Consider the following 25,717-nt stretch of genomic DNA (forward strand, 5'->3'; position numbering starts at 1 on the left):
TGCTCGACTAGAAAGACGTGCACAGAGGGGAAAGCGTGGGCGCTGGGCCTGGCAGAGCAGTTAATACCACCGGCCACCCTGTCTGCCATGACAGAGGGCAGTGGAGCAACCTGGGCATGTCCTGTGGCCTTAGCACCCAAGGGAGCGCCTGGTCCATGTGTGCAGACCTTTAAAAAGGTGTATGCGAGGCAAGCGGTGAAGACAAAAGGTGCGCAGTACTTAGAAAGGTGAGCCCGCTGTGAAGGTGCACAGCCACAGTGCATTTTGTTTTCCAGGCTGAACATAGGACCATGACGGCCTTCATTCTTGCTGTAATTGTCAACAGCTATACAACAGGACAAGTGAGTATCACAGCAGCTCCAGCCACCAAAGCCCCTCCAGGAACGGCAGAAAGGTGACTTGTCTCAAATAGATTCCAGGAGAGGGGCGCGGCCCAGGCCATATTTGCTGAGGGAAGTGCTGTTGGGTGGTCTGTGGACCTTCCTGTCAGGCAGCAGCAGGGCTGGCGGGACTCTCCACAGAGGGCCCGTCTCTCCTTAGCTCCGCATTGAAGGGCAAATGGGAATTGGCAGGGTTAGTGTAGAGTGGACGAGAGGCAGCTGCCACCCTCGTGAGGTCCTTGCTCCAGCCCTGGGTACAAGGGCAGAGGCAGCTGCCACCCTCATGACATCCCTGCTCCAGCCCTGGGTACAAGGGCAGAGGCAGCTGCCACCCTCGTGACGTCCCTGCTCCAGCCCTGGGTACAAGGGCAGAGGCCAGTCACCTGTGTCCTGCCTGTCTAGGAAGCCTGCCTGCAGGGGAACCTGATTGCCATCTGTCTGGAGCAGCTCAGTGACCCACACCCCTTGCTGCGCCAGTGGGTGGCCATTTGCCTGGGAAGGATCTGGCAGAATTTCGATTCCGCAAGGTGGTGTGGCGTGAGAGACAGTGCCCACGAAAAGCTCTACAGCCTCCTCTCCGACCCCATCCCTGAGGTGAGTTGTCCTTGCAGAAGTGCCTCCACGCTGGGTCAGAGTGATGGTTGGGACTAGTGTGCAGGAGCCTGCCACATCCAGAACCTGTAGAGCCGTGCACAGAGCCCACACTGGGCCACTGAATCACAGTTTGACTTTCCACTCATACTGTGCCACCTCTGTGTAACTGGGGATGCTACAAGATTGCACAACACCAACTAAGTCTTAGAAACAAGTTTGAACCATTCTGTACTGCACATCCTGCGGGCCAGGGCCAGATTATCATCAGAAGTGGCGGGGAGACACAGAGACAGACAGACTATCAGAGCCTTGTGCCCCATGGTTAGTGCAAACTGGAGAAGGTGCTGGGCACTGCCTGTGGCGTGCTTCTTTCCATGTCCTGTGTGTATCTAACCTGGTCCCCTGCTAACAGCACAGGGGTGTGTGTGTGTGTGTGTGTGTGCGCGCGCGCTCGCGCGTGTTGCCAGCATGATTGTCTGAGACAGGTTCAGGTACTCCATTCTGGGAGGTGAGCTGTTGAAGGCGCAGATGACATCCCACGTCACTAGAACACATAACACACAGGTTACAAAATCATTTTTGAAGCAAGGAGACCAAGTTATAGACTGGTTGGCCGCTGTGGGAGTAGGGGAGCCCACTTTCATTGTCAGAAATGATTGCTGTGTTTTGCTAGTGAGCCAAGGGTCCAGGTGGAGTGTGCAGTCCTGGCTGTAGCTTGCTGGGTGGTTCTGACTCGCTTGGTGTACATATCATGTCAGATCGTGGCTAACTCCTTGAGAAATCAGAGCCCCCTTCCCCAGACATGCTAAGGACAGGTCCATGCCCATCTGTCTTGGTCTTGAGCCCCCTTGTGGCCTTGGAGAGCCCTGAGAAAGTTAGGTATCAACCTGTGCAGTTACTGCAAAAGGCAGAATATTTCTTGCAGAAAAGCTTAAAATGAACTTGCCAATAAATCTTGCAAATTGTCCAGGGAGGAAATGCATACAGTAGCGGGAGGACCTGTCCTGTCTCCTTGAGAGGTATCACCTTCTCAGGCCCAAATTCTGCCTCACTTACCTACAAGTGACAGCCACTTGCCCTGCCAAAGGAACTCCACATTTGGATTTGTTGGAGACAGCCCCAGACTTTTTAGCTGCTGACCGGCATCCATGAGAAACATCACAAGGCCTCCAGCCCCGAGACAAGCCAGTTCTTAAAGTCCACAGGAGTCTGCACTGGAATCATCTATGGAGGGTTTTTTAGTGATGCTGGTCCTTTTGCTTAACTGGAAGACAGTGGCTTGCTTCCTCTGTCCTCCAGACTTGTCTCCTAAGACAGACAGCCTCCTGTGTGAGCCATATGCAGACTGAAAGGAGTTTAGGGTGCACAGACTTAGAACAGCCACACCCTAACTCTGCAGTGTAACACCTATTTCCAGATTAGGAAGAGTCTGGAGCCCCATGCGTGTGGCTCACTGGGCAGCAGTGGCTCATAGCCTGGCCACTGAGAGCCACTGCACTTCCTGGCACTCCTCTGACCTCGCTCACCAGGTGCTTCGCGTCACTGCCCCTCCGTGACCATCCTTCACTTTCCGGGTAGTGTGGGGTTGTTTGCACACTGTTGCCCTGGTCCTCCTCCAGCCCTGTGTGGGATGCTTCATGCTGCTCATCATGGAGAGGAAGGCACTGGCTCTCCTAGTTGGCTTCTTTCCCCAAGCTCACATGGCCTTGGGAGCTAAACTGAGCTGAGGTCCCCAGGTACCATGCACAGCCCAGTGTTATTTCCTGTGGGGACTGTACCCTTGCTGGTCTCCCTCCACTTAGCTTCTCTGTCTCAGAATGGACCCACAACTTCCCCTCCATGGTTCAGCCCAGCCCACCTTCCGCCATCAGCTCTGAGCCAGTCCTCTCCAGAACCTTTGTCTCCTTCAGCTCTGTAATGAAAAGCCCACTGTGCAAGGTAGTCCGCAGACTCCAACAGAAACCCTGTCCCCTCTTCCACAGCCAGGTCATCCCTGCCTCCACCTTCAGCTCCCTGGCCATACCCACACACACCTTCTCTGCTCATCAATACCAGCGTGGCTCTGGGCCTGGAGAATCGTGCAATAAGTGTTTGTGAAATTGAATTGAGTTGAACTTATATGAACTGAATTGAATTAACTTGCAGACAGCCTCGGCAGAAATGCAGATGGCAGACACGCCAGCCGTGGGTGCCACTCTTGATTCCGTCTCCTGCCTTGCAGGTCCGATGTGCAGCTGTGTTTGCCCTCGGCACCTTTGTGGGAAACTCTGCCGAGAGGACAGACCACTCTACCACCATCGACCACAATGTGGCCATGATGCTGGCCCAGCTGATAAATGATGGGAGCCCCATGGTCCGGAAGGTATGTGGGTGCCAGCTCAGTGGCCGAAGTAGGGACCCACGGCTCTCCCCGAGTGCCTGGAGCTGCATCAGCGCCGAGGGCCTCCTAGTCCACCTATGTGCATCGTTTGATCTTGCATGCTGCCCCTCTTTTCACAGTGTGTCCTCATTGCTCGTGTCTGCTCCCCTGGGGCACTGAGCTGACTGGCCCTGCTTCAGCCTTTACACAGTAGCCAAGCACATGGCACTGGCTGTCTGTGCAGTGTCTGACCCCTTACTCTATCTTTCACTTGCTTATAGCAAGGTCTTATTTCTTAGCTCCCAAAAGCTCACACCTCCATAAAAAGATGGTTCCACGTGGCCTTGATCCCCTGTCCTCCCCAGCCCACACGGGCCTTTGAAGTAAATGCTCTGGTTTCCTGCTGAAGTGGAAGCTGCTGCTAGAGCCGAGAACACATATGAGGTGCTCAGTCCAAACTGTCCAGGTGCCCACGGTGCATGTGCTGTCACTGAGCCTTCAGCATCTCTTTTCTTTTAAATGATTTATTTCTTTTTATTTTATGTGCATTGGTGTTTTGCCACCAGCCTCAAAATGTTAGGGGCACATCAGAAACCGACCCAAGTCACCCCATACCTCATCTTCTTAAATCACGTAGTGAGAAGCCATGGGAGGCAGAGGCAGGCCAGCCAGAGCTGCATACATAGTAAGACTCTGTGGCTTATGAGAGGGAAAGGCCCCTTGTCATCGGTCCTGCTACTTTCCCGTGCTTCTGACGAGCATCGTCTTTAGACCTGCTTCCTTCATCCTGTGCCCAGTTCCTCCCCTTCAGTTCTTCCTCATGCACACAGCTGACACAAGCTAAGGACCAGCTTTTTCTCTAATTGTCATTTAAGATTCTTTCCAGGAGCCAGGCACAGTGGTACATGCCTTTAATCCCAGTATTTAGGGAGGCAGAGGCAGGCTGATCTCTGAGTTCAAAGCCAGCCTGGTCTACATAGTGAGTCCAGGACAGCCTAGGCTACACAGAGAAACCCTGTATCGAAAAACAAAAACAAAACAACAAAAAGATTCTTTGCAGAGTATGGGAGGCTTTCTCCTTCATTCCAGAAATAATTTAAAATAAAAAGGGAAACTGGAGTGCCGGAGACCTGGCGTCAGGAGAAGAGTGGTTCCGAGGTCCCATTGTGGCGCTGTGTCTGTCCCTTCTTGTGCTCTCTTGATGTCCCTTTGAGGAGCTCAGTCCTTGATTCCAAAAGGTTCCAGCATGCTTCACTTCATCATTGTGGGCTGCACTGTATGGGCTCAGTGGACTGCAGAGATGCCTGCTGTCCTCTCTCCTAGGACGCCAGGAGTTTGCGGCTGGTCCCAGGTGGGCATCATGGGAAAGGAAGTCTTCCTGCCTCTTCCTGCCTCACTTGTTTATCCATCCCTGCACTTTACATGCACAGGCTGCCTGCACAGGCCCTGGTGTAGAGGTGGTAACAGCCCATCTTCTACATAGTCTGGCTGAGCAGGACAAGCCAGGTTTGGGTGAAGACACGGGAAGCTGCGTCACAGGGTGGCTGGAAGTGCTAGATGAACAGTCACAAGGCTCGGCCCTGACTTACGGTGGGAACTGAGTCTCCAGGGAAGCACAGGGAGGGACTCTACAAAGGTCCAGCTGGCGTCATGCTGTGCTCAGTGCTCAGCAGTCAGCACGGGCAGGCGGGCAGCAGGAGGGCGAGGCTGGTAGTGCCCAGTGTGTCAAGGTGTTGTAGGTCTTGTAAACCTTCAGTAACACTTTAGGAAACCTGCTTGCTAACAGGAGACTCTACCACTCAGAAGCCAAGTAGATAAGGCAGTGAAATGTGGGGAGCGGCCATGTCAGAGAAGAGTCACGATCAGTTGGTCAGGAAGGCTTTGGTGAGGGGGCTAGCACCAACAACTTCAAGATGCCAGGGTTAAGAACCCCATGTCAGGGGTCAGAAGATGGCTCAATGGGTAAGAACATTTGCTACATGTTCAAACCTCCAGCACCCACATAAAAGGCTAGGCATGGCCGTGAGCACCCACATAAAAGGCTAGGCATGGCCGTGAGCACCCACATAAAAGGCTAGGCATGGCCGTGAGCACCCACATAAAAGGCTAGGCATGGCCGTTGAGCACCCACATAAAAGGCTAGGCTGGCCGTGAGCACCACATAAAAGGCTAGGCATGGCCGTGAGCACCCACATAAAAGGCTAGGCATGGCCGTGAGCACCCACATAAAAGGCTAGGCATGGCCGTGAGCACCCACATAAAAGGCTAGGCATGGCCGTGAGCACCCACATAAAAGGCTAGGCATGGCAGTGAGCACCCACATAAAAGGCTAGGCATGGCAGTGAGCACCCACGTAAAAGGCTAGGCATGGCCGTGAGCACCCACATAAAAGGCTAGGCATGGCAGTGAGCACCCACGTAAAAGGCTAGCATGGCAGTGAGCACCCACATAAAAGGCTAGGCATGGCCGTGAGCACCCACATAAAAGGCTAGGCATGGCCGTTGAGCACCCACATAAAAGGCTAGGCATGGCAGTGAGCACCCACATAAAAGGCTAGGCATGGCAGTGAGCACCCACATAAAAGGCTAGGCATGGCAGTGAGCACCCACATAAAAGGCTAGGCATGGCCGTGAGCACCCACATAAAAGGCTAGGCATGGCCGTGAGCACCCACATAAAAGGCTAGGCATGGCCGTGAGCACCCACATAAAAGGCTAGGCATGGCCGTGAGCACCCACATAAAAGGCTAGGCATGGCCGTGAGCACCCACATAAAAGGCTAGGCATGGCCGTGAGCACCCACATAAAAGGCTAGGCATGGCCGTGAGCACCCACATAAAAGGCTAGGCATGGCCGTGAGCACCCACGTAAAAGGCTAGGCATGGCAGTGAGCACCCACATAAAAGGCTAGGCATGGCAGTGAGCACCCACATAAAAGGCTAGGCATGGCAGTGAGCACCCACATAAAAGGCTAGGCATGGCAGTGAGCACCCACATAAAAGGCTAGGCATGGCCGTGAGCACCCACATAAAAGGCTAGGCATGGCCGTGAGCACCCACATAAAAGGCTAGGCATGGCCGTGAGCACCCGTAACCCCAGTAGTGGAGGAGATGGAGCTGATCAGGAAGCTCCAGGTCCAGCTCAGACCGTCTCAAGTAAGGTAGAGAATGAGAGGAGGCCCAGCAGCAGCCCTCGGCCCCACACACATGCGCACACAGCATACACAGACAGCAGGGCCTCCGGAGCCACTCAGGATGCTGGCGCTGACCCCAGGACTGGCCCCCCTCTTCTCACGCCCTGTTCTTTGTTATGGGGTTTCCTGGTGTCTCCCAGCTTTGGACCTGAGGATGTGGCTGTGAATATGGCCATAATATGGTCCAAAATATGGAAGGAGCTACTGGCTCAGTGGCCCTAGAGAGTGAGAGACACAAGGCCATCAGGGCCAGTGGCTCATAAGATGAAACACTCCATATAAAAAGATTACCTCAGGGACTGGAGAGATGGATCAGAGGTTAAGAGCACTGGCTGCTCTTCAGGAGGTCCTGAGTTCAATTCCCAGCACCCACATGGTGGCTCACAACCATCTATAACAAGATCTGGTGCCCTTTTCTGGTGTACGGGCAGGTGTACATGCAGATAGAGTGTGCGTGCGCGTACACACACACACACACACACACACAAACACACACACAATAAATCAATTAAAGAAAAAAGATTACCTCTTGGGCTGTGAAGATGGCTCAGCCGGTAAAGTTCTTAGTGTAATTTTGAGGACCAGAGGTTGGGTCCCCAGCACACATGTAAGTTCTGCAGAGCATGGTGGCCTGCATTCTGCAGGTAAAAACAGAAAATCCTAGAGCAAGCTAGCTGAATTGGCTCTTCCTGAATACACAAGGTGGAAGGAGGGTGAACAAGAAAGGCATCTGATGTCTGGCTCTGGCCTCCACTTCCATATGCAATGTACAGCGCACACAGGACAAAAGGTCATCTCTGTCCTGCATTAGTGGTGGAAGAAGCAGCATGGTGGCCTGTTGTCTTTAATTCCAGCACTGGGAAGGCAGAGACAGGTGGATCTCTTCAAGACCAGCAAGCCCGGGGGGCGGTGGGGAGCGGAGGCTAGACTGATGGCTCAGAGCTTTAGAGCCCTTGCTGCTCTTGCGGGACCTTAGTTTGGTTTCCAACACCTACATCAGGTGGCTCATAATTTCCTATAATTCCAATTTCAGGGGACTCCAACACCTCAGCCCCCTCTCACACCCACACTAATGTGCACAAAGTTCAAACAAACTCATAAATATAATTTTAAAAATATTTTAGAAGATAGAAGTATACTTCTTGTTGACAATAGCCAAATAAGTTTTAGTTCGGTGAGTCTTTAATGAGGTTAATTTGCAGAATTTAAAAGTAAGCAAATTCATATCAGCCCTCACGTTACTCTGAACTTTAGTGTGTCCCTAAAGTATAAAAATGATCTGTCAAGCTGGGCGTGGTGGCGCACGCCTTTAATCCCAGCACTTAGGAGGCAGGGGCAGGTGGATCACTGTGAGTTCGAGGCCAGCCTGGTCTACAGAGTGAGTTCAGAACAGCCAAGGCTGCACAGAGAAACCCTGTCTTGAAAAACAAAACAAATGAGCTGTCAGTGGCCAGGCGACTCTGCCTTGCTTGGGCCTATACAGGCCTGAAAAGGATGTAGATTGAGAGTGTCCCTGTGGGGCATTTTTCTGGGCCTCACGCTGCTCAGATACTTATTAATCTTTGTGTGAGGTAAGACAGATCCACAGGGCAGCTCCCTGCTGCTCACCTTCCTCAGCCATGTGCATAGCTCAGACTCACCCTGATGGACATGCGCATGGAGACACAGTGCTGCTGATGGGAGTGTGCAGTGTGCACTGAGTAGAAGGGCTCAGCAGTGTGGAGTACAGTGCTGCCTTTAACAGCCAGCCCATCCAGGACCACTGAGGCGGTCCCCACTGCTCACCAGTGGGTATGTGGGAAGGCACTGTGCACCAGCCTGGCCTGCTCCTGAGCATCGCTGGAGGCATTACCCATGCTCTAGGCTAGGTCCCTCGGGCAGGCCTTCTGTGTTCTGGGTGAACTAGGGAACATTCAGTACATGCATTCTGCTGTCAAAGGCTTGCTTTGTGCAGACGCGGAGAGCCTTTGTCCTCGCTAGGCACAGTAAGGACACTGGGTGTGAATGACATCCCTGGCCTTTTCCTTAAGTGACAGGCACAGCCCTGATGGCCGTCTGTGGACCAGAGTGCCTTGGTCTGGATCAACTGCTAGGGCCACACCAGCTTCTTCCACTTTCTGTGGGTGTGAAGGGAGAACGAAGTTACTAAAGACAGGCACAGGCTCTTCCCCAGCGGGCCAGTGGGTTCTCGCCTACTGGGTCTGTCTAGGAACATTCATCCCTTGCAGAGGTAAAGAGAATTGGCTCCATGCTGATGAGTCACCAGCCTCAGGTGACAGCGTCTGTGAAGATTCAGTGGGCCCTCACCCTTGGTCTAGTCTACCTCAGCATCTGAGGATGTGGAAGGGGCAAGGCAGAAGCCTCTGGCCTGAGCTACATGGCCACCGAGTCCCTGGGCTTAACAGGGAAGCTATAGTGGGTCTGAATGCAAAGCCGTTTACCATCACATTTCATGCTAGGCTGAGGCTTTAGGGGCATGGACGAAGCTACAGTGAGCTGTTGGAAAGCCAGCCTGGTGCTTGCGAAGTGCAGCCTGCAGTCAGCGCCTCGGCAGCCACAGGGCAAAGGGCTCCTGCAGACCTGCGTGCTCCTTACAGAGGGCAGTGCTCACGTCCACAAGCCTACGTTCCGCTTGTTTCCTTTTGACTTTCAGTCTCTAAGCACTTCAGTGTGGTGCTAAACTATCATAAACTACATTTAAGTCCTTTCTAGCTGTCACATTTCAACTGAAGGACTTTTCTCCTTCCCTCTAGTGACTGGAGCCTATTATAGCTAAGGCAGCTTCACCCTCATGGGTCCCTATGCCTCAGGTCTCTAGCTCGTCCCAGAGATGTGCCCCTCCCCTCATGCCCGGTTCTGGTTGTCTCTCCCAGTACTCTGTCCCCCAACCTGACCCAACCAGGGGACCTGCATGGGACTGGCCTAGGCCCTCCACACACAAGTTACAGTTGTGTAGCTTCCTTCCTCTTCATGTGGGACTCCTAAAGGCAGGAGCACGGGCTGTCTGACTCCGCTCCCTGCCTTCGGGACCCTCTCGTCTGCTGGGCTGCCTTGTCGAGTCTCACCGGGAGAGGGTATGCCTGGTCTTACTGCACAGCAGTATGCCAGGCCTGGTTGATTTCAGTGGGGGGCCTCCCCTTTTCTGAAGAGAAGTGGGAGGCAGGGGTAGAGGGGAAGGACTAGGAGGAGAGGAAACTACATTTGGGATATAAATTTAATTAGTTTAAAAAGAAAGAAAGGATGCTTCAGCTTGTCAGCTGTGCCTACGGTCCATTGGATCAAAAGGGCCGGCTCAGCCAGGCTCCTGAGCCCAAGGGTGGGGTTCATGTTCAGGAAGCCTTGGGTTGGCAGTTGCTGCCTGGCAATGGCTGAGCAGATTAGGTAGGCTTGCCCGGCTTTGGGGGACACTCTTCAGCAGCCACTGGCTTGCTGCCTTCACAGCCCTATGTCCACTGCCCTACGTCCCCTGCCCTACGTCCGCTGCCCTATGTCCCCTGCCCTTCTGCTCCCAGTTGTGCTGCTGAGCACAGCCTTATTCCAACCCTCCCTTTCCTCGAGTCACCTTGGGCATTAGCTTGCAGACCTGCTGTCCAGTCAATTTCCTGCGTCTGTACACATAATTGTCCCTTCTCCCTCTCAACAGGAGCTGGTGGTGGCTCTGAGTCACCTCGTAGTTCAGTATGAGAGCAATTTCTGCACTGTGGCCCTGCAGTTCATGGAAGAGGAAAAGAACTACCCCTTGCCTTCTCCGGCAGCCACAGGTACAGCAGCTCCTGGGAGCTCCACCTCCTTGCTGCCCTGCGCCCGAGCTGCCAGTGGCCTCCGTGCAGCCGGTCTGAGCAAGGCTTTCTGACACAGCTCTGGGGATGCTGGGCTCCTGTGCTCTCAGTGGTCTCAGGGCTTTAGAAGAACACAAGCAGAAGGGCCGGGCAGCCTCTGGCTCTCTTCCTGCCTTCGTATCCTTCTTGGAATTCAGATCTGGGGACATCTCGAAAGGCGGCAAACCTCTGCCGTGGGGCGTGCTGAAAAGGAACATTAGCTGCCTTCCTGTGATGAGTAATTGAGTCACATTGTTGTAGGCTTCATGTTTCCGTGAGTCACGTTAGGAAGTGCATCTTCTCACATTTGTCCTTTTTGCTGGAGAGTACAGTCATCTCCTCTGTTCCTGTTTCATCACCGTCCCTCCAGATCCAGGAAAGAACTCGTGATCAGTAACAAAGCCTTCCTCCTTCCAGTCAGCTGGGGAGGAAATGAAGCCCGAGCTTACTGGGTGGAGGCAGCCAGTGAGGTCAAAAGGCAGCTGCCAGAGTGCTGGGCTCCTGTCAGGCCCAGGGCACTGACATCACCTGTTGCTACCTGCCACCCAAAGCAGGGATGGCCTCAGAGCCACTCATGCTCTCTGGTCCATGCTGTCTTGTGATGCAGCTCACATGGCTGCAAGCAGTACCTTGTCCCACGGAGTCCCACACTCACATCAGCTGAGTGACATGAAGGCCCATCTACCTTCAGTCTTGTCTCAGCAACACCAACTGTCTTTGTTGCCATGGCTGCAGACTCCAGGCGTTCAGCACGTTCCCATCCTGAAACCCATTGCTAACTCTTTCCTTTCCCCTCTTTCCTAGAGGGAGGGAGCTTGACCCCAGTTCGAGACAGCCCTTGCACCCCCAGACTCCGTTCAGTGAGCTCCTATGGGAACATCCGAGCCGTCACCACAGCTAGGAACCTGAACAAATCTTTGCAGAATCTGAGCTTGACAGAAGAATGTAAGATGCTAGAAACCAGTATTTGGGGTGGGAAGGTTCAGTGTGCTCTTTATGAGACATTTATCAAAAATGCTCCTGGGTCCCTCCCTTCACACCGCTCTCCAGAACATAGGCCCCTCCCTTCACACCGCTCTCCAGAACATGGGCCCCGCCCTTCACACCGCTCTCCAGAACATGGGCCCCTCCCTTCACACCACTCTCCAGAACATGGGCCCCGCCCTTCACACCGCTCTCCAGAACATGGGCCCCTCCCTTCACACCACTCTCCAGAACATGGGCCCCTCCCTTCACACTGCTCTCCAGAACATGGGCCCCTCCCTTCACACTGCTCTCCAGAACATGGGCCCCGCCCTTCACACCGCTGTCCAGAACATGGGCCCCTCCCTTCACACCACTCTCCAGAATATGGGCCCCTCCCTTCACACTGCTCTCCAGAACATGGGCCCCTCCCTTCACACTGCTCTCCAGAACATGGGCCCCTCCCTTCACACCGCTCTCCAGAACATGGGCCCCTCCCTTCACACTGCTCTCCAGAACATGGGCCCCGCCCTTCACACCGCTCTCCAGAACATGGGCCCTGGTGTCCTCCGTGCCAGCCTGACAACTGGCCAAGTGCTCCCGAGTCAGAGTCTTCCTCCCTGATATTAGCATAGCCCAGATCAGTCAAGGTCATGACATGGACCTTCTACAGTCAGGCCAGGGCTTGACTGTTCACAACCTCAGTTTCGGGGAGCAGGGTCTGCCAGTTTGTATGCTCACATTTCAGTCATGCAGGATGTTAACCATAGACCCTGACCTCCTTCCTGTCTCTGGCCAGCGGGCAGCGCAGTGGCCTTCTCCCCTGGGAACCTCAGCACCAGCAGTAGTGCCAGCAGCACCCTGGGAAGCCCTGAGAACGAGGAGTACATCCTGTCCTTCGAGACCATCGACAAGATGCGGCGTGTGAGCTCCTATTCAGCCCTCAACTCCCTCATTGGTGAGTCCTTGCCTTGTCCGTCTGTCCTGCTGCCACCTGCATGTCTCCCCTTGCCAAGGGTTTGCTCTACCCCAAAACAGCACGTGCCTTTGTTTGCTCAGATAAGTAAGCCAAAACCATCTCCACTGGATACAGAAGAATAGGGTTAACTGGAGCTTGAGGACGTGAGGAGAGCATTTTGCAATGGGACCGTATTTTACAGGCTGGTCCAGGGATATGTGACTTGCTGGCTTTGCCAGGCAGAAAGGCTGCCAGAGGAACCCATCTGTCTTTCTTGCGTTCCTCGTGTGTGCCAGTGTGAAGCTCTCAGCTAAGACACCTGCTTATCACAACCAGGAGGAAGTGGGGTGCTGCTGGGTTTTGGTCAGCTAAGGCACCCTGCTTATCACAACCAGGAGGAAGTGGGCTGCTGCTGGTTTCTGGTGGGCAGAAGCCAAGGATACTGTTCGCATCTCCTGCCAGTGCCCAGGAGAGGCCTGTAATACGCTGTGGGAGATCGAGAGCCTGTTGCATAAGGCAGAGGGCCCTCAGTGCTCCCCTGCTGAACCTCTACCAAGCCCAGCAGCTTGACCCTGCACTGCCCACAGTTGGGGTTTAATGACCAGCATTCTCTCTTATTCTGCCATGAGTGGTAACTTCTGGACTTTACGACATCACACAGAAAGAGAATTGGCTGGATTTTCTTGCTATGCGCCTCTGCTCATCCTCAGACTATAGAGTTGAAATGTGAGCCCTAAACAGGCCATACTTGTCTTGTGGGTCATCTTGGTGAGACCCTGTGTGACATGCACAGTGTGGCCTGGGTCCCTGGAATGTTCCTCTGACTCAAGGACTGGGAGCCAGGGCCTCGTCATAGGACAGCTCAGCCTGTCTCTTTGCTCTGTCTGACAAGTGAATGCAAGCATTGTCCTCAGTCTTTATCTTGGAGATGGCAGGGTTAAGGGAGGGATCGTGCTGTGTTGGGGCCACAGCAGATGATACGCAGCAGCTTCTGTAGCAGCCCCCACGTGGCTGCTTCACCCTCCTCTGCCCACCCTCTCAAAAGCTGGGAACAGTGTGTGTGCACATGTGTGTGTGCGCATGTGTGCTTGCCTGTGTGCATGCGTGCAGGAAACAAGTTTTATCTGTGTACCATTCACATCTTAGAAAATGGGATGTGCTTGCAGCTGAAGAGACGGCTCAGCGGTTCAGAGCACTGGCTGCTCTCGCAGAGGACCCAGGTTTGGTTCCCAGCACCCGTGTAGTAGCTTATAACTGTACATGTCTCCATATAGTTATGGGGATCTGATACCCTCTCCTGGGCACTGCAGACACCAGGTATACACATGGTATGCAGATACATTTAGGCATGACACCTATACACATAAAAGGAAAAAAAATATGAGAGAGGCAGTTTCAAAGTGAATATAGTTTGGGGAGGAAAGGAAACCGCAGCCTTCTCCCTGTTCAGCGTGGTGGTGCCCACATCCACGTGGAGACCTCACAGCCTGTGCAGTGTTTAAGAGTCATAACTTGTAGAATCCATTTCTGGCAACACTTTCGTGCTTAAAGCCAATTTCTTCTTTCACTTCCACCGAAGAACAGCATTCTCTTTAGTCCTTCTCCGAATATTGCAGAAAAGTTTTTAAAACCACGGCAACTTCACAGCACACGTTGCGCCTGTTCCCACAAACGCAGATCCCCTCCATATTCCCTGGCTCCTCTCCCAGCTCTGCCTTATCAAAGAGCTCCCTGAGATGGCCTGCTCTCTGGCTCTGCAGTCAGCTGACACAGCAGGGCCTGGCGCAGTGGGAGCACCAATCTCCACTCACCTCATATGTGGCTCTTTGATGTCACCATTCCTTTTGTTGCCAATAAGTCATGGCCTGATGACCTCATAGATCCCCTGGCCTTTGATCTAACACTGCGTCATGCACCTGTGGACCAATGGGGAGTTCTTGCATGCACTCCCTAGCAGACCCAGCCTGGAGCTGGCTCACACCTTCCTTCCATGCGGCTCTCAGCTGGACAGCTGGACTGTGCACCCCTGGGCTACCCCCTCGCCCATGAGACTCGATGTGATCTCGGCTTCTCTATGCCCTCCTTCCACAGAGCAGAGCAGGGTGCTCTTTCGAGGCCAGTGTCCCTGCTTGACAGAGCATCTCTTGTCCCAAACTGTACCTAGACTCATGGCTGCCATTTTTATTATCAAATTTCTGAAGAGCTGGGATTTTTCTTTAAATGCTATTGAGTATGTGTGTGGTGTGTTTGTAGCTATCTCCGTGCCACAGTGCACATGCGGAGACAAAAGGACAACCCTGTAGAGCCGGTTCGGTGCTCCCGCCTCTAAGTGGGTCTGGAGTCTAACAGCGTATCAGGGTTACACCAGAAGCACCTTCTGCTGACTGAGCCGTCTGGCTGGCCCCATGCAGTGGGCAGCCTTCCACCTGGCTCCCTGTGTTCCTTCCTAATGCCCACCCATGAGCAGAGGGCAGCACAGGGTGGATAGGAGCTGCAGGGGTGTGATGGTCCTGGTCCGGGCTCTCGGGGCCAGCTGTACAGCACCCTCCTTACTCCATGAGAGTAGTGCCCACTCTGCACGCAGCCCAGGCCATACCACTTTGAACTGTGGGCAAATGCTCTGCCAAAGCTCCAACCTCAGGAGGGGAAGTGGTGCCGCTGTATACACCTGCCTTCCTGCCTGTCACCTGCACCTTCATCAGACAGAAGAGAATCTGTCTGGAGACTTGAGAGGGACGGATATGGTCTCACTTCAAAAGCGCTGGGAGCCTCAGAGGACAGGGCCAGGGTTTTTACAACTCCGCTGAGCAGTGACATTTTATAACATGTTGAAAATGCATCACCATGGTAACAGATCCAAGGGAGAGCTGCTAGTGGAAGGAGCGACAGGAGAAGGGACTCACGGAGCTTCCCTCACCCTCACCCTTGCTGCTGATCCAGAGGCCTCCTCTAGTGTGCACTCCAATGGGAGCCTAAGCCTAGGAGACTGCAGTGGGGTGGGACTTAAATCTCAGGCTTCTACCTCACTCAGTCAGGGGCACAGTGACTCCAGAGAGAAGACAGCAGCCAAGAGCCCCTGAGCCCCCTGTGAGTACTGGTCGGTCAGCATAAAGGTGACAGCCAGCCATTATCCTCCTCTGCTTGTCCCTGTCTCCCTCCTGTCGGGGAGTCAGAACACCCCGATTCTTTTACACCCTGGCCCATAGGTCCCGTGAGGTGCTGAGTGAGGTCAGGGCTGTGCTGGCGTGTGCCCCGACGAAAAGGAACCCAGCAGGGATCTGCCCAGCCAGCACACGCAGGCCCTGCTTTGGTCCCCAGCACCATGGGGTAAAGTGCCCACGGGAGCTGTACGTGCTCTGAATGGGGGCCCACACCTATGAACATGATTCTTCTTTCCAAAGGAGCCTGGGTTAGTGGGTCATACAAGGATGCTGAGGGTCAGCTAGAAAGACCATGTAAATGCTCTGGGCGCCACTAGAGGCAACAGTTGCAGCCATACAGGTGGGAGGAGGTCAAAGCAATGGGCCAGCACAATTCTCCCAAAGGCTGCATCAGGCCAACAGTGTGCACTTGGAAGGAAACCTATCACTGGATTTACTCTGAAGCCCCAGAGCAGAGTCCACGCACACACACCACCACCCCAGCCTTGGAACCTGTGTTGCTAAAGATGAGCGGAAGACCTGGCCATTTTCCAGGTCATCGGAGGACCTGACCTGACTCGGCCAGCTCTTTGAGCCCCTAGTGAGGACTCGCAGCCCTGTGTCCAGTACAATCCCTTTCACTGTGGGTTCAGAACCAGCTGCAGAGCATATTCCATCATACGCAGTTTGAAAGCTGTGGCCGTTGCTCTGAAAATCAATCCTAGAACATCATGGTCTTTTATTACTTCTAGTCTAGACATGAAAATAGATCCATGGTTCTAGGGCTCAGCGAGGGGAAAGCCCAGCTAGGCCGGGCCCAGCTCCTGCCTCTGCTTTGAGGCAGAACTCCGCTTTGATGTAGTCCCCATGGGCCCTGATCCCCCGTGAGAGGCCAGCAGGCTGTGTTTTGGAGATGTTAAAACAGGGCAGGCCTTTGGCAGGGAGCCATGGAGAATCACCCCGACAAAGCAAGGGATGACATGAAGTCAAGAGGCAATTTGTGATCCCAGCTTTGCTCACTAGAAAAAAATGGTGCTCCCACCACAGCTGACAGTGTGAGCCTTAGAGGTTGTGTTCTCTGTTGTGTCCTGAGCAATTTTATGTAGAACTCAAGATCTACAAAGAACGCAGTAATTGAAACAGTTACTTTAAAGTAGACAGTAACATTTTCAGATGTCTCTCCTCTGTGTCCTGCACACTGTTAGGCCTTCCTGGCAGGATTCTGCGGGTTCCTGATTCTAAACAACTCGGCAGAGTAGCCTGTGCCTACACCCACCACCCAGTGCATGACGCTCCGGGCCGCACCTGTGCCCTCCCACCCTGGTCAGTTCAGGAGGAGCACAACTGCGTCTTCATGTTTGGTCCCTCCCTGCCCTCCACCAGCCCCCGGCCAGGGTGGCTCCCCAGTCTGTGACAGGGTCCCACATCTGAGTCACACAGGCTTACCACAAGCAGCTCCGTGTCACTCCCTGGAGGATACCTGGGCACACCCGTGGCTTCTCTGTGAGCACTTGCTGTCAGCTGGAGAGGGCTCCAGCTCCATCAGAGGGGCCAGTTCCCTGCTTCTCGGAGACGGCGCTGCATGCAGCGCACATGGCATCTTTTCCTTTCTGAGTGTCATACATGGGGACCTGTCTCTTGAGTACACTCAGAGCCCCTCCACCTCCTCTCAAGAAGGCACAGAGATACGGCTGCTGCTTGGCAACTCCATGTCCCAGAGCAGGAAATTAGTTCTGAAGACATTTGCCCAGAGAGATTCTGGGCTGATTGTGCTAGTTTTCCTAGACTTTAGTTCGGAGCTGTGGAGTTTAAGTTGAAAAGTTGGTCCACTGTGTCTGAGCTGCAGCCACACGAGAGAGCGCGGAGTGAGCAGGCTGCTTTCTTGGCTTGTCCCTGCGCTGCGCAGCCCACGCTAGAGTGGGTTTCTGTGTTGTTTCATATTCCACCACATCCAGGTTTGCCATAGGCCTTGGGCTCCTGGCACGTGTGCCTACCTGGCTCCTACTGGACTCAAAGCTGTGACCAGAGCCAGTACTGTGAGGGTCTGAGGAACTGCTGAGTGCAAGCCTGTGAGTGCGCCATGCCCACGGTGCCACTGCAAGACATTGTGAGCTACCGCCTGTCTCAGGGCTGCAGACATGGCTAATGGTTAGAAGTGCTTACTGCTCTGGCAGAGGACCCGGGTTCAATTCCCAGCCCCACACAGGAGGTCACAGCCATGTGTAACTCCAGTTCCAGGGCATCTGGTGCCTCTTTTGACCTCTCTGGGTTCTTACATATGCATGGTGCATACACACTTTCCCAATTTAAAATTTTAAATAATTATTTTTAAATGCCTGCCTTATAGCTTATCCTCTTGGTGATAGACAGTAACACTTCCAGTACCTCAGTAGGGAGCCATGGACTGAGGAGCCAACAGGCAGCCCTCTTGGTGAGTGGGTACACACGGCTGCCGTGGTTCAGGCCTCAGTCCAGGATTAATGGAAGTTGGATTCACCTTGAATCTACAGGTGGTCAGTGTAGGTCCCGGAGCATTAGGGGTGCACATGTGTGTTGAAGTCATATGCACAGTTCACCCTCACCCAAACCCTCCCCAGTCTGACTGAGAACGTGAGTGTGTTCAAGAAGCCCATTCTGCTAAAGCGCTCCCTGAGTGGCACTGTGTCCCCTGACGGCCTGTCAAGCAGGGGACATGGGGTGAGGGCTTGTTGGAATCTCTTGCTGCTGTGGAATAAGTTACCCTAAAACACATGGTGGAGCTGCCTTTGGCTGTCCCCCACCACTCCAGCATGAAACTGACTCCACTCATGCCGACAGTCGAGCGGGACACCATGCTCCATCTCAGCTCTCTCAGCTGAGGAGCCACTTCTAGGGTCCCTGCGTTCCCTTTCTCTCTCCCATCTAGCATGGAATGGCCCAGCAGCCCTAGGCCCTGTCGCCCATGCCCCCTTCAGGTTCCTGGGCAGGTTGCCCCTTGCAAGCATCTCAGTTTTCATGTATGCGTCTCCAGAGGCTTGGTGTTTCCATCCCCTGTGAGCCGCAGACATGCTCCTTAACCACCCCCACCCCCCACCCTCACCCCCACCCCCACCCCCACCCCCGCCTGCCTTTCCTCCTCCACTTACGTGCTGAGGGAACAGACCCGCATTGTACGTCTTCCTGTTGTCCTTCAAGCAGCCTGGCCTGAAGGCCCAACACGCTCACTCACATACTTCCTATTGAAGTGCGCACCGGGCCTTCCCTGCCCTCAGTCATGGTAGGAGCAATGCCTGCCTTGACAATTCCCCCGGGCTTACATAGGATTGAGCAACCTTCACTACGATCCTTGGGAAGCATGCCTCTTCCTCTGGCTCTCGGGGGCCCTGTCTTGCCTGAATTTGCAGCACAAGACTGTGCCGAGCACCTTTGGGTGAGACGGGATATCCTTGGGGCAGATGTTGCATCATCTGCACCCTATGATTCCCTGGGGACTTAGAGCTGTGCCGGAACAGGGAGTGAACAAGAGGAGGTCAGCAAGCCACAGGCACAGACCACATGTGGAGTGGGCCGTGGGCAGAGCCTTATGGTGGCACGTACCTTTAATCCCAGCCCATGGAAGGCAGTGGCAGGTGGATCTCGGTAAATTCAAAGCCAGCTCAGTCTACAGAATGAGAGTCCCAGGCCAGAGGAGAGAAATAGTGAGACCCTGTTTCAAAAAGAAGGGGAAAAGATAATGAAAGATGAGACCTGTTTATTGCTAGAATTTTCTTTTCTTAAAAACATTTATCAATTGAGTGCATTTGCATGTGTGCGTGTGTGCATGGTATGCATGTGGCAGAGGAGGAGGGGAGTTCTCCCTTCCACCGTGTGGGTGTGCGAGCTGAGCTCGGGCCATGAGACCTCATGGCAAGCATCTTCAAACTGGGAAGCATCCTGTAACCCAGGCTCTAAAGTTCTCATTTCGGACAGCATGGGGTGTTCAGAAAACTAGCCTCCTCCAAAGCCGCCATCACATGCACAGGGGCTGCTTGCTACTAAAACATCTCCTGTTTCTCTTCTCTAGGAGTTTCTTTTAATAGTGTTTACACTCAGATTTGGAGAGTCTTACTGCATCTGGCCGCTGATCCCTATCCAGATGTTTCTGATTTGGCCATGAAAGTCCTCAACAGCATTGCTTACAAGGTATGTGTGACACTGTCACTGAGCTCCCACAGTACTCAAATCAAGAGCTCCAGAGAAATCCAGGCTACGCCAAAGCTTAAAAAATAGAGCTTTGAGCAAGCATGTTGAATTTGGAGCTTCATAATAAACCCTGACCTTTATTTGCACTGTAGCTGCAGGTGTAGGGCTGGCACTGTGTTTCATGGCCTTTGTGTCTGGTGGTCTGTAGTGGTTTCCCCTCCCGTGTCTCCAGGGCCCATAGCGACAGTCCTGGGCTTCTGTGCTCGCCAGTTTTCTGTTGATGTCACTTCCCGCTTGACTTAGCTGCTTGTGTGTATTCACTTGGCTTCTTCTGTTCTGAGCTTTTTGTTCTCATTGTCTTTCTGTTTGTTTGGGTTGTTGTTGTTGTTTTGTTGTTTTTGTCTGTTTTGTTTTGTTTTTCGAGACAGGGTTTCTCTGTGTAACCTTGGCTGTCCTGGACTCACTTTGTAGACCAGGCTGGCCTCGAACTCACAGTGATCCACCTGCCTCTGCCTCCCGAGTGCTGGGATTAAAGGCGTGCGCCACCACTGCCCGGCTGTCATTTCTTAAGGTAGAAAAGCGTAGTCCTTGGGGATTATCACCTCCCATTCCTTGTTACGTGCTCTGGGAAGTCAACCTAACCCTCCCCTGTTCTTTTCCAAGATGGGTAGATGCTCTTCCACCCAGGAGCTGAGGAGTGTCAGGCAGAGGTTCAGGAGACCTTCCCTATGGCCTGGAGGCTCCTCCTCCCTGTGTTCTACCCTCAGATCCCACCCATCACCCTCTGCAGCTTGAGTGTTCTGTCGCCCTTAGAGCTCTGGGCTCCCCTTCTCTGCCTCACAGGTAGATGGTGGCTACAAGCCACTGGCCCCATAAGCTGAGGTAGTTGTTTTCCATCTCTGAGAGTCACCAGCCCCTGTACATGTGGCTTCTGGAAATAGTTGTTTGGTGTTTTTCTAACTGTTTTTAAGTTAGATAGTTTAGCTTTCATAAGTAGTGCAAACTAGAAGTCATTCATATGAATAAAACTTGTTATAACTTTGTCAAACTTTTGAGCATGCAGAAAAGTTGCAGTGAGCATACAGAGAAAGGCTGCCTGCCTGGTGCTCAAGCCTCAGCCGACACCATTCCTGGGCAGTTGTCCTCAGGTGTCAGTCGGTGGGAAAGGGCCAGCGGCCATGCTTTTTCATTCCCCATGAAGTATGGGGCCCTGTGCTGGTGCTGTTAGCTCTTCACTGGAAATGTGTTCTGTCTTCTCCTTGCCTGATTGAAGTTGTCTCGCTGTCTGCAGCTGCTGCTTCCTCGGCTCCTGGTGTATTATACACAATAGCCACAGCCTCCCTGTGCCCAGCTTTAAAAGGCTGCAGTGGTCAAGCTCACCTTTCTGTTAAAGCAGCACTGTGAATACCACAGCGTGTGTTCTGGGTTTTCGGTTCAAGATGAGGTCACGTTTATGGGTATCCTAAGCATAGGCTTGTTGGACCAGGGGAAATATTGCTGTTTTTCCTGCCCAAGTAATCTTCCAGTTTAATGCCAAAGTGTTGAGTGTGCCCAGCGTGGGATAGCCCAACTTGTTAAGCCCAGCCTGACTTGGCCTCCTCCTATGGAAATCTAGCCCCCCTCACTTCCCAACCTGATTGCACCCACCCTCAGGGACACTCCACCCAGTCTGCCAATACCAGCCACTGGCCCAGCAAAAAACTAAAGGTTTCATTCTTTAGTAAAAAAGTAAACACTTGTTACAATTTGAGGCCAAAGGAAGGCAGGCAAGGGGATTACAGGGAAAAGGAGGGAAAGGAAGGTGAGAGTCTGGCTGGAGGAAAGACTGCCCTCCCGACGAGAGCTGTTAGGAAACATCACTCCTACCACCCAGCACTACCCTTGCACACTCAAGCATCTCCCACCCAGTACAGTTTCTGGGTGTGTGTGTGTGTCTGTGTGTGTGTGTGTGTGTGTCTGTCTATGTGTCTGTGTATGCGCGAGCGATTCCATGCCATAGCCTTGAGATCAAAGGACGGGGAATTGAATTGGTTCTCCCTTTCTACCACGTGGGTCCCTCAAGCTTGAGTCTTTAAAATATTAGTTCTAGGGTAATCTTCCTAAACGTTCATGTGGACATTAAGCCTCAGTAATTTAGTTTATGTTCAAAGTTTGTAAGCAGTTCCATTCCCTCATCACAGCTCCTGGCACAAAGGCACCTGGCGGCTTATTACTCTTTGCTGTTGGAGGCACAAGGCAGCCTCCTGACCATGCCATACTTACACAGGCTGCATGGCTTAGGACTTACTGAGGACATTTTACCCGGTTGGCTCAGCATCTGGAGCGTATTGGTCATGCCAAGTCAGAACTCGGCTATCTTTGTGTATCTTTCAGTGAGTTGGTGGATCTGCCTTTACAGATACTGTGCCTGAATTACTTAATGCCCTAACCCTGGAGCCCAATACCGAATTTCATGACACAGCATCTTTTAAGAGCTTCAAGTACACAGAACAGTAGGGGGCGGCTTTGACATCCCAGGTCTGGCTTTAGGGTTGCAGCTCTGACTGGGAGGCCCATGCTCTCCACTGTAAAGTACTGTGCTTCCTAACCACCACCTGCCAACCTAAAAAGCAAGCTAACACTCGCAGCACAGTACTCTGTGAGGAAGCCTGAACCCCCAGCAAGAGAACATTTGACCTCTATGTGTGTTCTGCTACAGTGACAGATCCCAGTGTGCACATGCCACCAGTGGAGATGCACCACAGCCAGAGTTGCAAAGACCAGCATGGACTGCCCTGCAGAGACTCTGTGTCTGTGTGTGTGTGTGTGTGTGTGTGTATGTGTTTAGAATAAGCACTACTGAAAAATTCAGGAACCTAAACATAGAAATTCTTTTTGTATGTGTCATAATTTTAATTGTAAAAGATGCCTTGTTTTCTCCTCTAGGAACTAAAGAGATTATATTTCACTTTATAAAGAAATGAAGCTATTTTGCATTATTTAACTCTGAAGCCAAACTTTCATTCATAAGTCTCAGAATGGCCTCATTACTAGAATTCTGCATCCAGATGTAGATGTTGCTGCTGGCAATGTCTGAGGAGCCTGCACTGCTTCCCAGCCACAGCCCGATTGCATGCTTACACTCCTCCTTCCCAAGAATGTCAGACCACACAGAGACAGAAAGAGGACACAGCAGCTCCACGGAGCCAAGTGGCCCCGTCAGCTCTTGTCCTCTGCCCTCTCCTGTACTGAGGATGGAGGAGATCAGAGGCGCAGCTGTAGCATGGGTGCTCAGATATTGGGGTCAGGAGAAACGTAAATGCAAAGAAATGTAAGCTCACCTAAGCACAGCAGCACAGCCTGTGGACTCCCTCCCCCCCCACCCCCCCCCCCCCCGCCGCAGGATCCACGCCTTCATCAGGACGCGTGCAGACCAGGCACGCTGGAAATTGGACACTAAACCTTAACCAGGGTGAAGGGTTGTTCAGCACAAGGAAATGAGGCCTGAGATTCGCAGAGGTGCGTGGTCAGAAGCTCACCACAGGAAAGCTCCATTGGGCTGTCGGTGGAGCGCTTACCACCATGCACAGAACCATAGGCCCATCCCCAGGACCACACAAAACTAGGAGTGCCAGCCCATAATGCCAACACTAGGGAATGGAGGATGGAGGGTCAGAAGGGTAAGGTCGTCCTCAGCTAGCTAGTGAGTTCAAGGCCAGCCTAAGATGCAAAAAGTAGCTCAAGTGAAAATGTTGTTCTAGTAAGCATGTTAGAACCTGGCCTCCCAGGAGGCTGTGAGCAGGGGAGAGTGTTGAAGGCAGCCTGAGCCTGTCGCAAGGGGGAGGCTGTGAGCAGGGGAGAGTGTTGAAGGCAGCCTGAGCCTGTCGCAAGGCTGTCTCTCCTTTCACTCGGCTTCCTGGAAGCGTTCCGAGCATGACACACAGCGAGCCTTGTTGAAGCAGTCTTGAGTAGAAACCACTCTGCGCTGTCTGACAGGCTACTGCAGCAGGCCAAGCTGGAAGCCATGGGCTCCTGTCTCCATTCCTGTGTTCGGGGAGGGGAGAGTCCCGTGGGTTTTTCAGGAACCCACTCTAAAGCTTCTGTCTCCCGTCATCTGCCGTGTTGAGAAGGCACATTTTAAACTCAAGGCCTACACTTAACTCTTTTCCTTTACAGACGTGAGGAAGCATGTGGCTGTCAGGCTAGGGGGCAGGGAAGCGGTGCCTGGAAACTCTTGGGGGTTTTTTGGGTTTTTTTGTTTTGGGTTTTTTGTTTTTTGTTTTTTTCTGAAGACAGTTTCTCTGTGTAGCCCTGGCTCTCCGGGACTTGCTTTGTAGACCAGACTGCCCTTGAATTCACAGCGATCCTCCTGCCTCTGCCTCCAGAGTGCTGGGATTAAAGGCGTGCACAACCACGCCCGGCTTAGCCTGCAAACTGTAAACGCCAAGCAAACATCTGTGAAACGTGTGCCACTCTTGCTCCACTCGCTACTCCTATTGGAGTGAAGCGCAGATTGTCTGGGAAAGGGTGCTGTCTGCGTAAGTGCCTTGTCAGGTGGCTGTATTGTGGAGACATTGTTCCTGCTAGTGGGCACATGATTTAGAAATGTGGGGCCTGGACAGCGACCCGCAGAACAGACCTCTCCCAAGTTCTGTGGGTCTGACCATCTCCCTGGAGCTCTAAACCACAGGTGGCCACTGTCTGCTGGCATCTTCCTAATATCAGGGTCACAGTTCTCTGAGGAGCCTGCAGAGTCAGCTACAGCTTTGAGGGAGAAGCTTATAGCCACGTTGGCACATGAGTGTTGTCGACAGACACAGTCGGCATCCCTGCCAACACTAACCAAACCATTGGCCTGCAGGCAGCTCCACAGGCTGATGAGAGACTCCCTGCATAGACGCTCAGACCCTGCACACCTCTGTGAAAGGTGTGCACAGAGCATGCTGGGACCAAACCTGTCCCTGAAATGTGGAAACTAAAAACAGCCCAGGTCATGTCTTCCCGTAGATTGTTAAGTCCAGAGTGGCCACCCAGGACTCTGGGTGAAGCCAGCTGCCCCATCAGCAAGCCAGACCTGGCCTCTAACCTGCCTCACCCCTATGCTGCCAGCTTGCCCTTTTCCCTAGTCATTGCCTGCCCTGGAAAGGACTGTGTCCATCCTCATAGTGTGTGAGGATGAAGGAAAAAGTGCGTGGCAAGGACGATGTGCTTTATCTGGTTCTGGGACAGTGTCCAGGACCTGTCACATGCTAAGTCTGTGCCCAGTCACCAGCTGCACCCAACCCTGTGGTGAGGCTTTAAGACAGAGCAGCAAGTCAGGAGTGGTTTGTCCTGGAAAGGGAAAGTCCATGTGCTTCCTCTTCCTCTCCTGCCCCCTTGCTTTCATGGGCCCCTGTGAGGAGTGCCCAGCAGCCGCAGCTCTGTCTGATGACCTAACACACTAATCAGACAGTAGCACTGCTTGACCCCAGTACACCTGCCTGAGCCACAGCTGGCAGCTGAGAGCCAGCAGGATAGGTGTAGTACTGAGGACAGGCCCTGGGTGGCCTTGGTGCAGGGGAGGAGCCTTGAGCACCTGGCATCTCGGCTTCTAGGGCTACTGCCAGGGACTCCTCCCTGGGCCAAGCCTCACGGGCTGTCCCGAAGAGCAGCCCCTGTCCTCTGTCACCTTTGGGGGTCCCTCCTAGGGCTCTCACTGGCCTCCCTCGCCATTCCTGTCCTCTGTCACCTTTGGGGGTCCCTCCTAGGGCTCTCACTGGCCTCCCTCACCATTCCTGTCCTCTGTCACCTTTGGGGGTCCCTCCTAGGGCTCTCACTGGCCTCCCTCGCCATTCCTGTCCTCTGTCACCTTTGGGGGTCCCTCCTAGGGCTCTCACTGGCCTCCCTCACCATTCCTGTCCTCTGTCACCTTTGGGGGTCCCTCCTAGGGCTCTCACTGGCCTCCGTGGCCATTCTTCCTTTGCTCTTTTAGGCCACAGTGAATGCCCGGCCCCAGCGAATCCTCGACACCTCCTCTCTCACCCAGTCAGCCCCAGCCAGCCCAACCAACAAGGGCATGCACATCCACCAAGTGGGGTAAGTGGCTTGCTGAGTCCCTCCTCTGTGCTGGCCCAGGCGCCACATCATTGCCAGGTCCTTGCTCTCCTCTCCCTTCTCCTTCCCTTCTCCACTCCC

At 53.3% G+C, this 25,717-nt stretch overlaps 1 protein-coding gene across 1 annotated transcript in view; it reads left to right on the forward strand.

The window, feature by feature from the left end:
- Rptor (regulatory associated protein of MTOR complex 1) overlaps positions 1 to 25,717 on the forward strand; it is a 298,025-nt gene that overhangs the window by 243,988 nt on the left and 28,320 nt on the right. Inside the window, exons 15-22 of the mRNA XM_051159180.1 lie at positions 276 to 341; positions 783 to 974; positions 3,196 to 3,336; positions 10,168 to 10,285; positions 11,147 to 11,287; positions 12,105 to 12,263; positions 19,446 to 19,564; positions 25,515 to 25,618. Of these exons, the coding sequence (XP_051015137.1) occupies positions 276 to 341; positions 783 to 974; positions 3,196 to 3,336; positions 10,168 to 10,285; positions 11,147 to 11,287; positions 12,105 to 12,263; positions 19,446 to 19,564; positions 25,515 to 25,618 (1,040 nt within the window). The remainder of the gene's footprint in view (positions 1 to 275; positions 342 to 782; positions 975 to 3,195; positions 3,337 to 10,167; positions 10,286 to 11,146; positions 11,288 to 12,104; positions 12,264 to 19,445; positions 19,565 to 25,514; positions 25,619 to 25,717) is intronic.

The sequence above is a fragment of the Acomys russatus genome, chromosome 16, assembly GCF_903995435.1.
Source record: "Acomys russatus chromosome 16, mAcoRus1.1, whole genome shotgun sequence".
Classification (NCBI taxonomy): domain Eukaryota; kingdom Metazoa; phylum Chordata; class Mammalia; order Rodentia; family Muridae; genus Acomys; species Acomys russatus.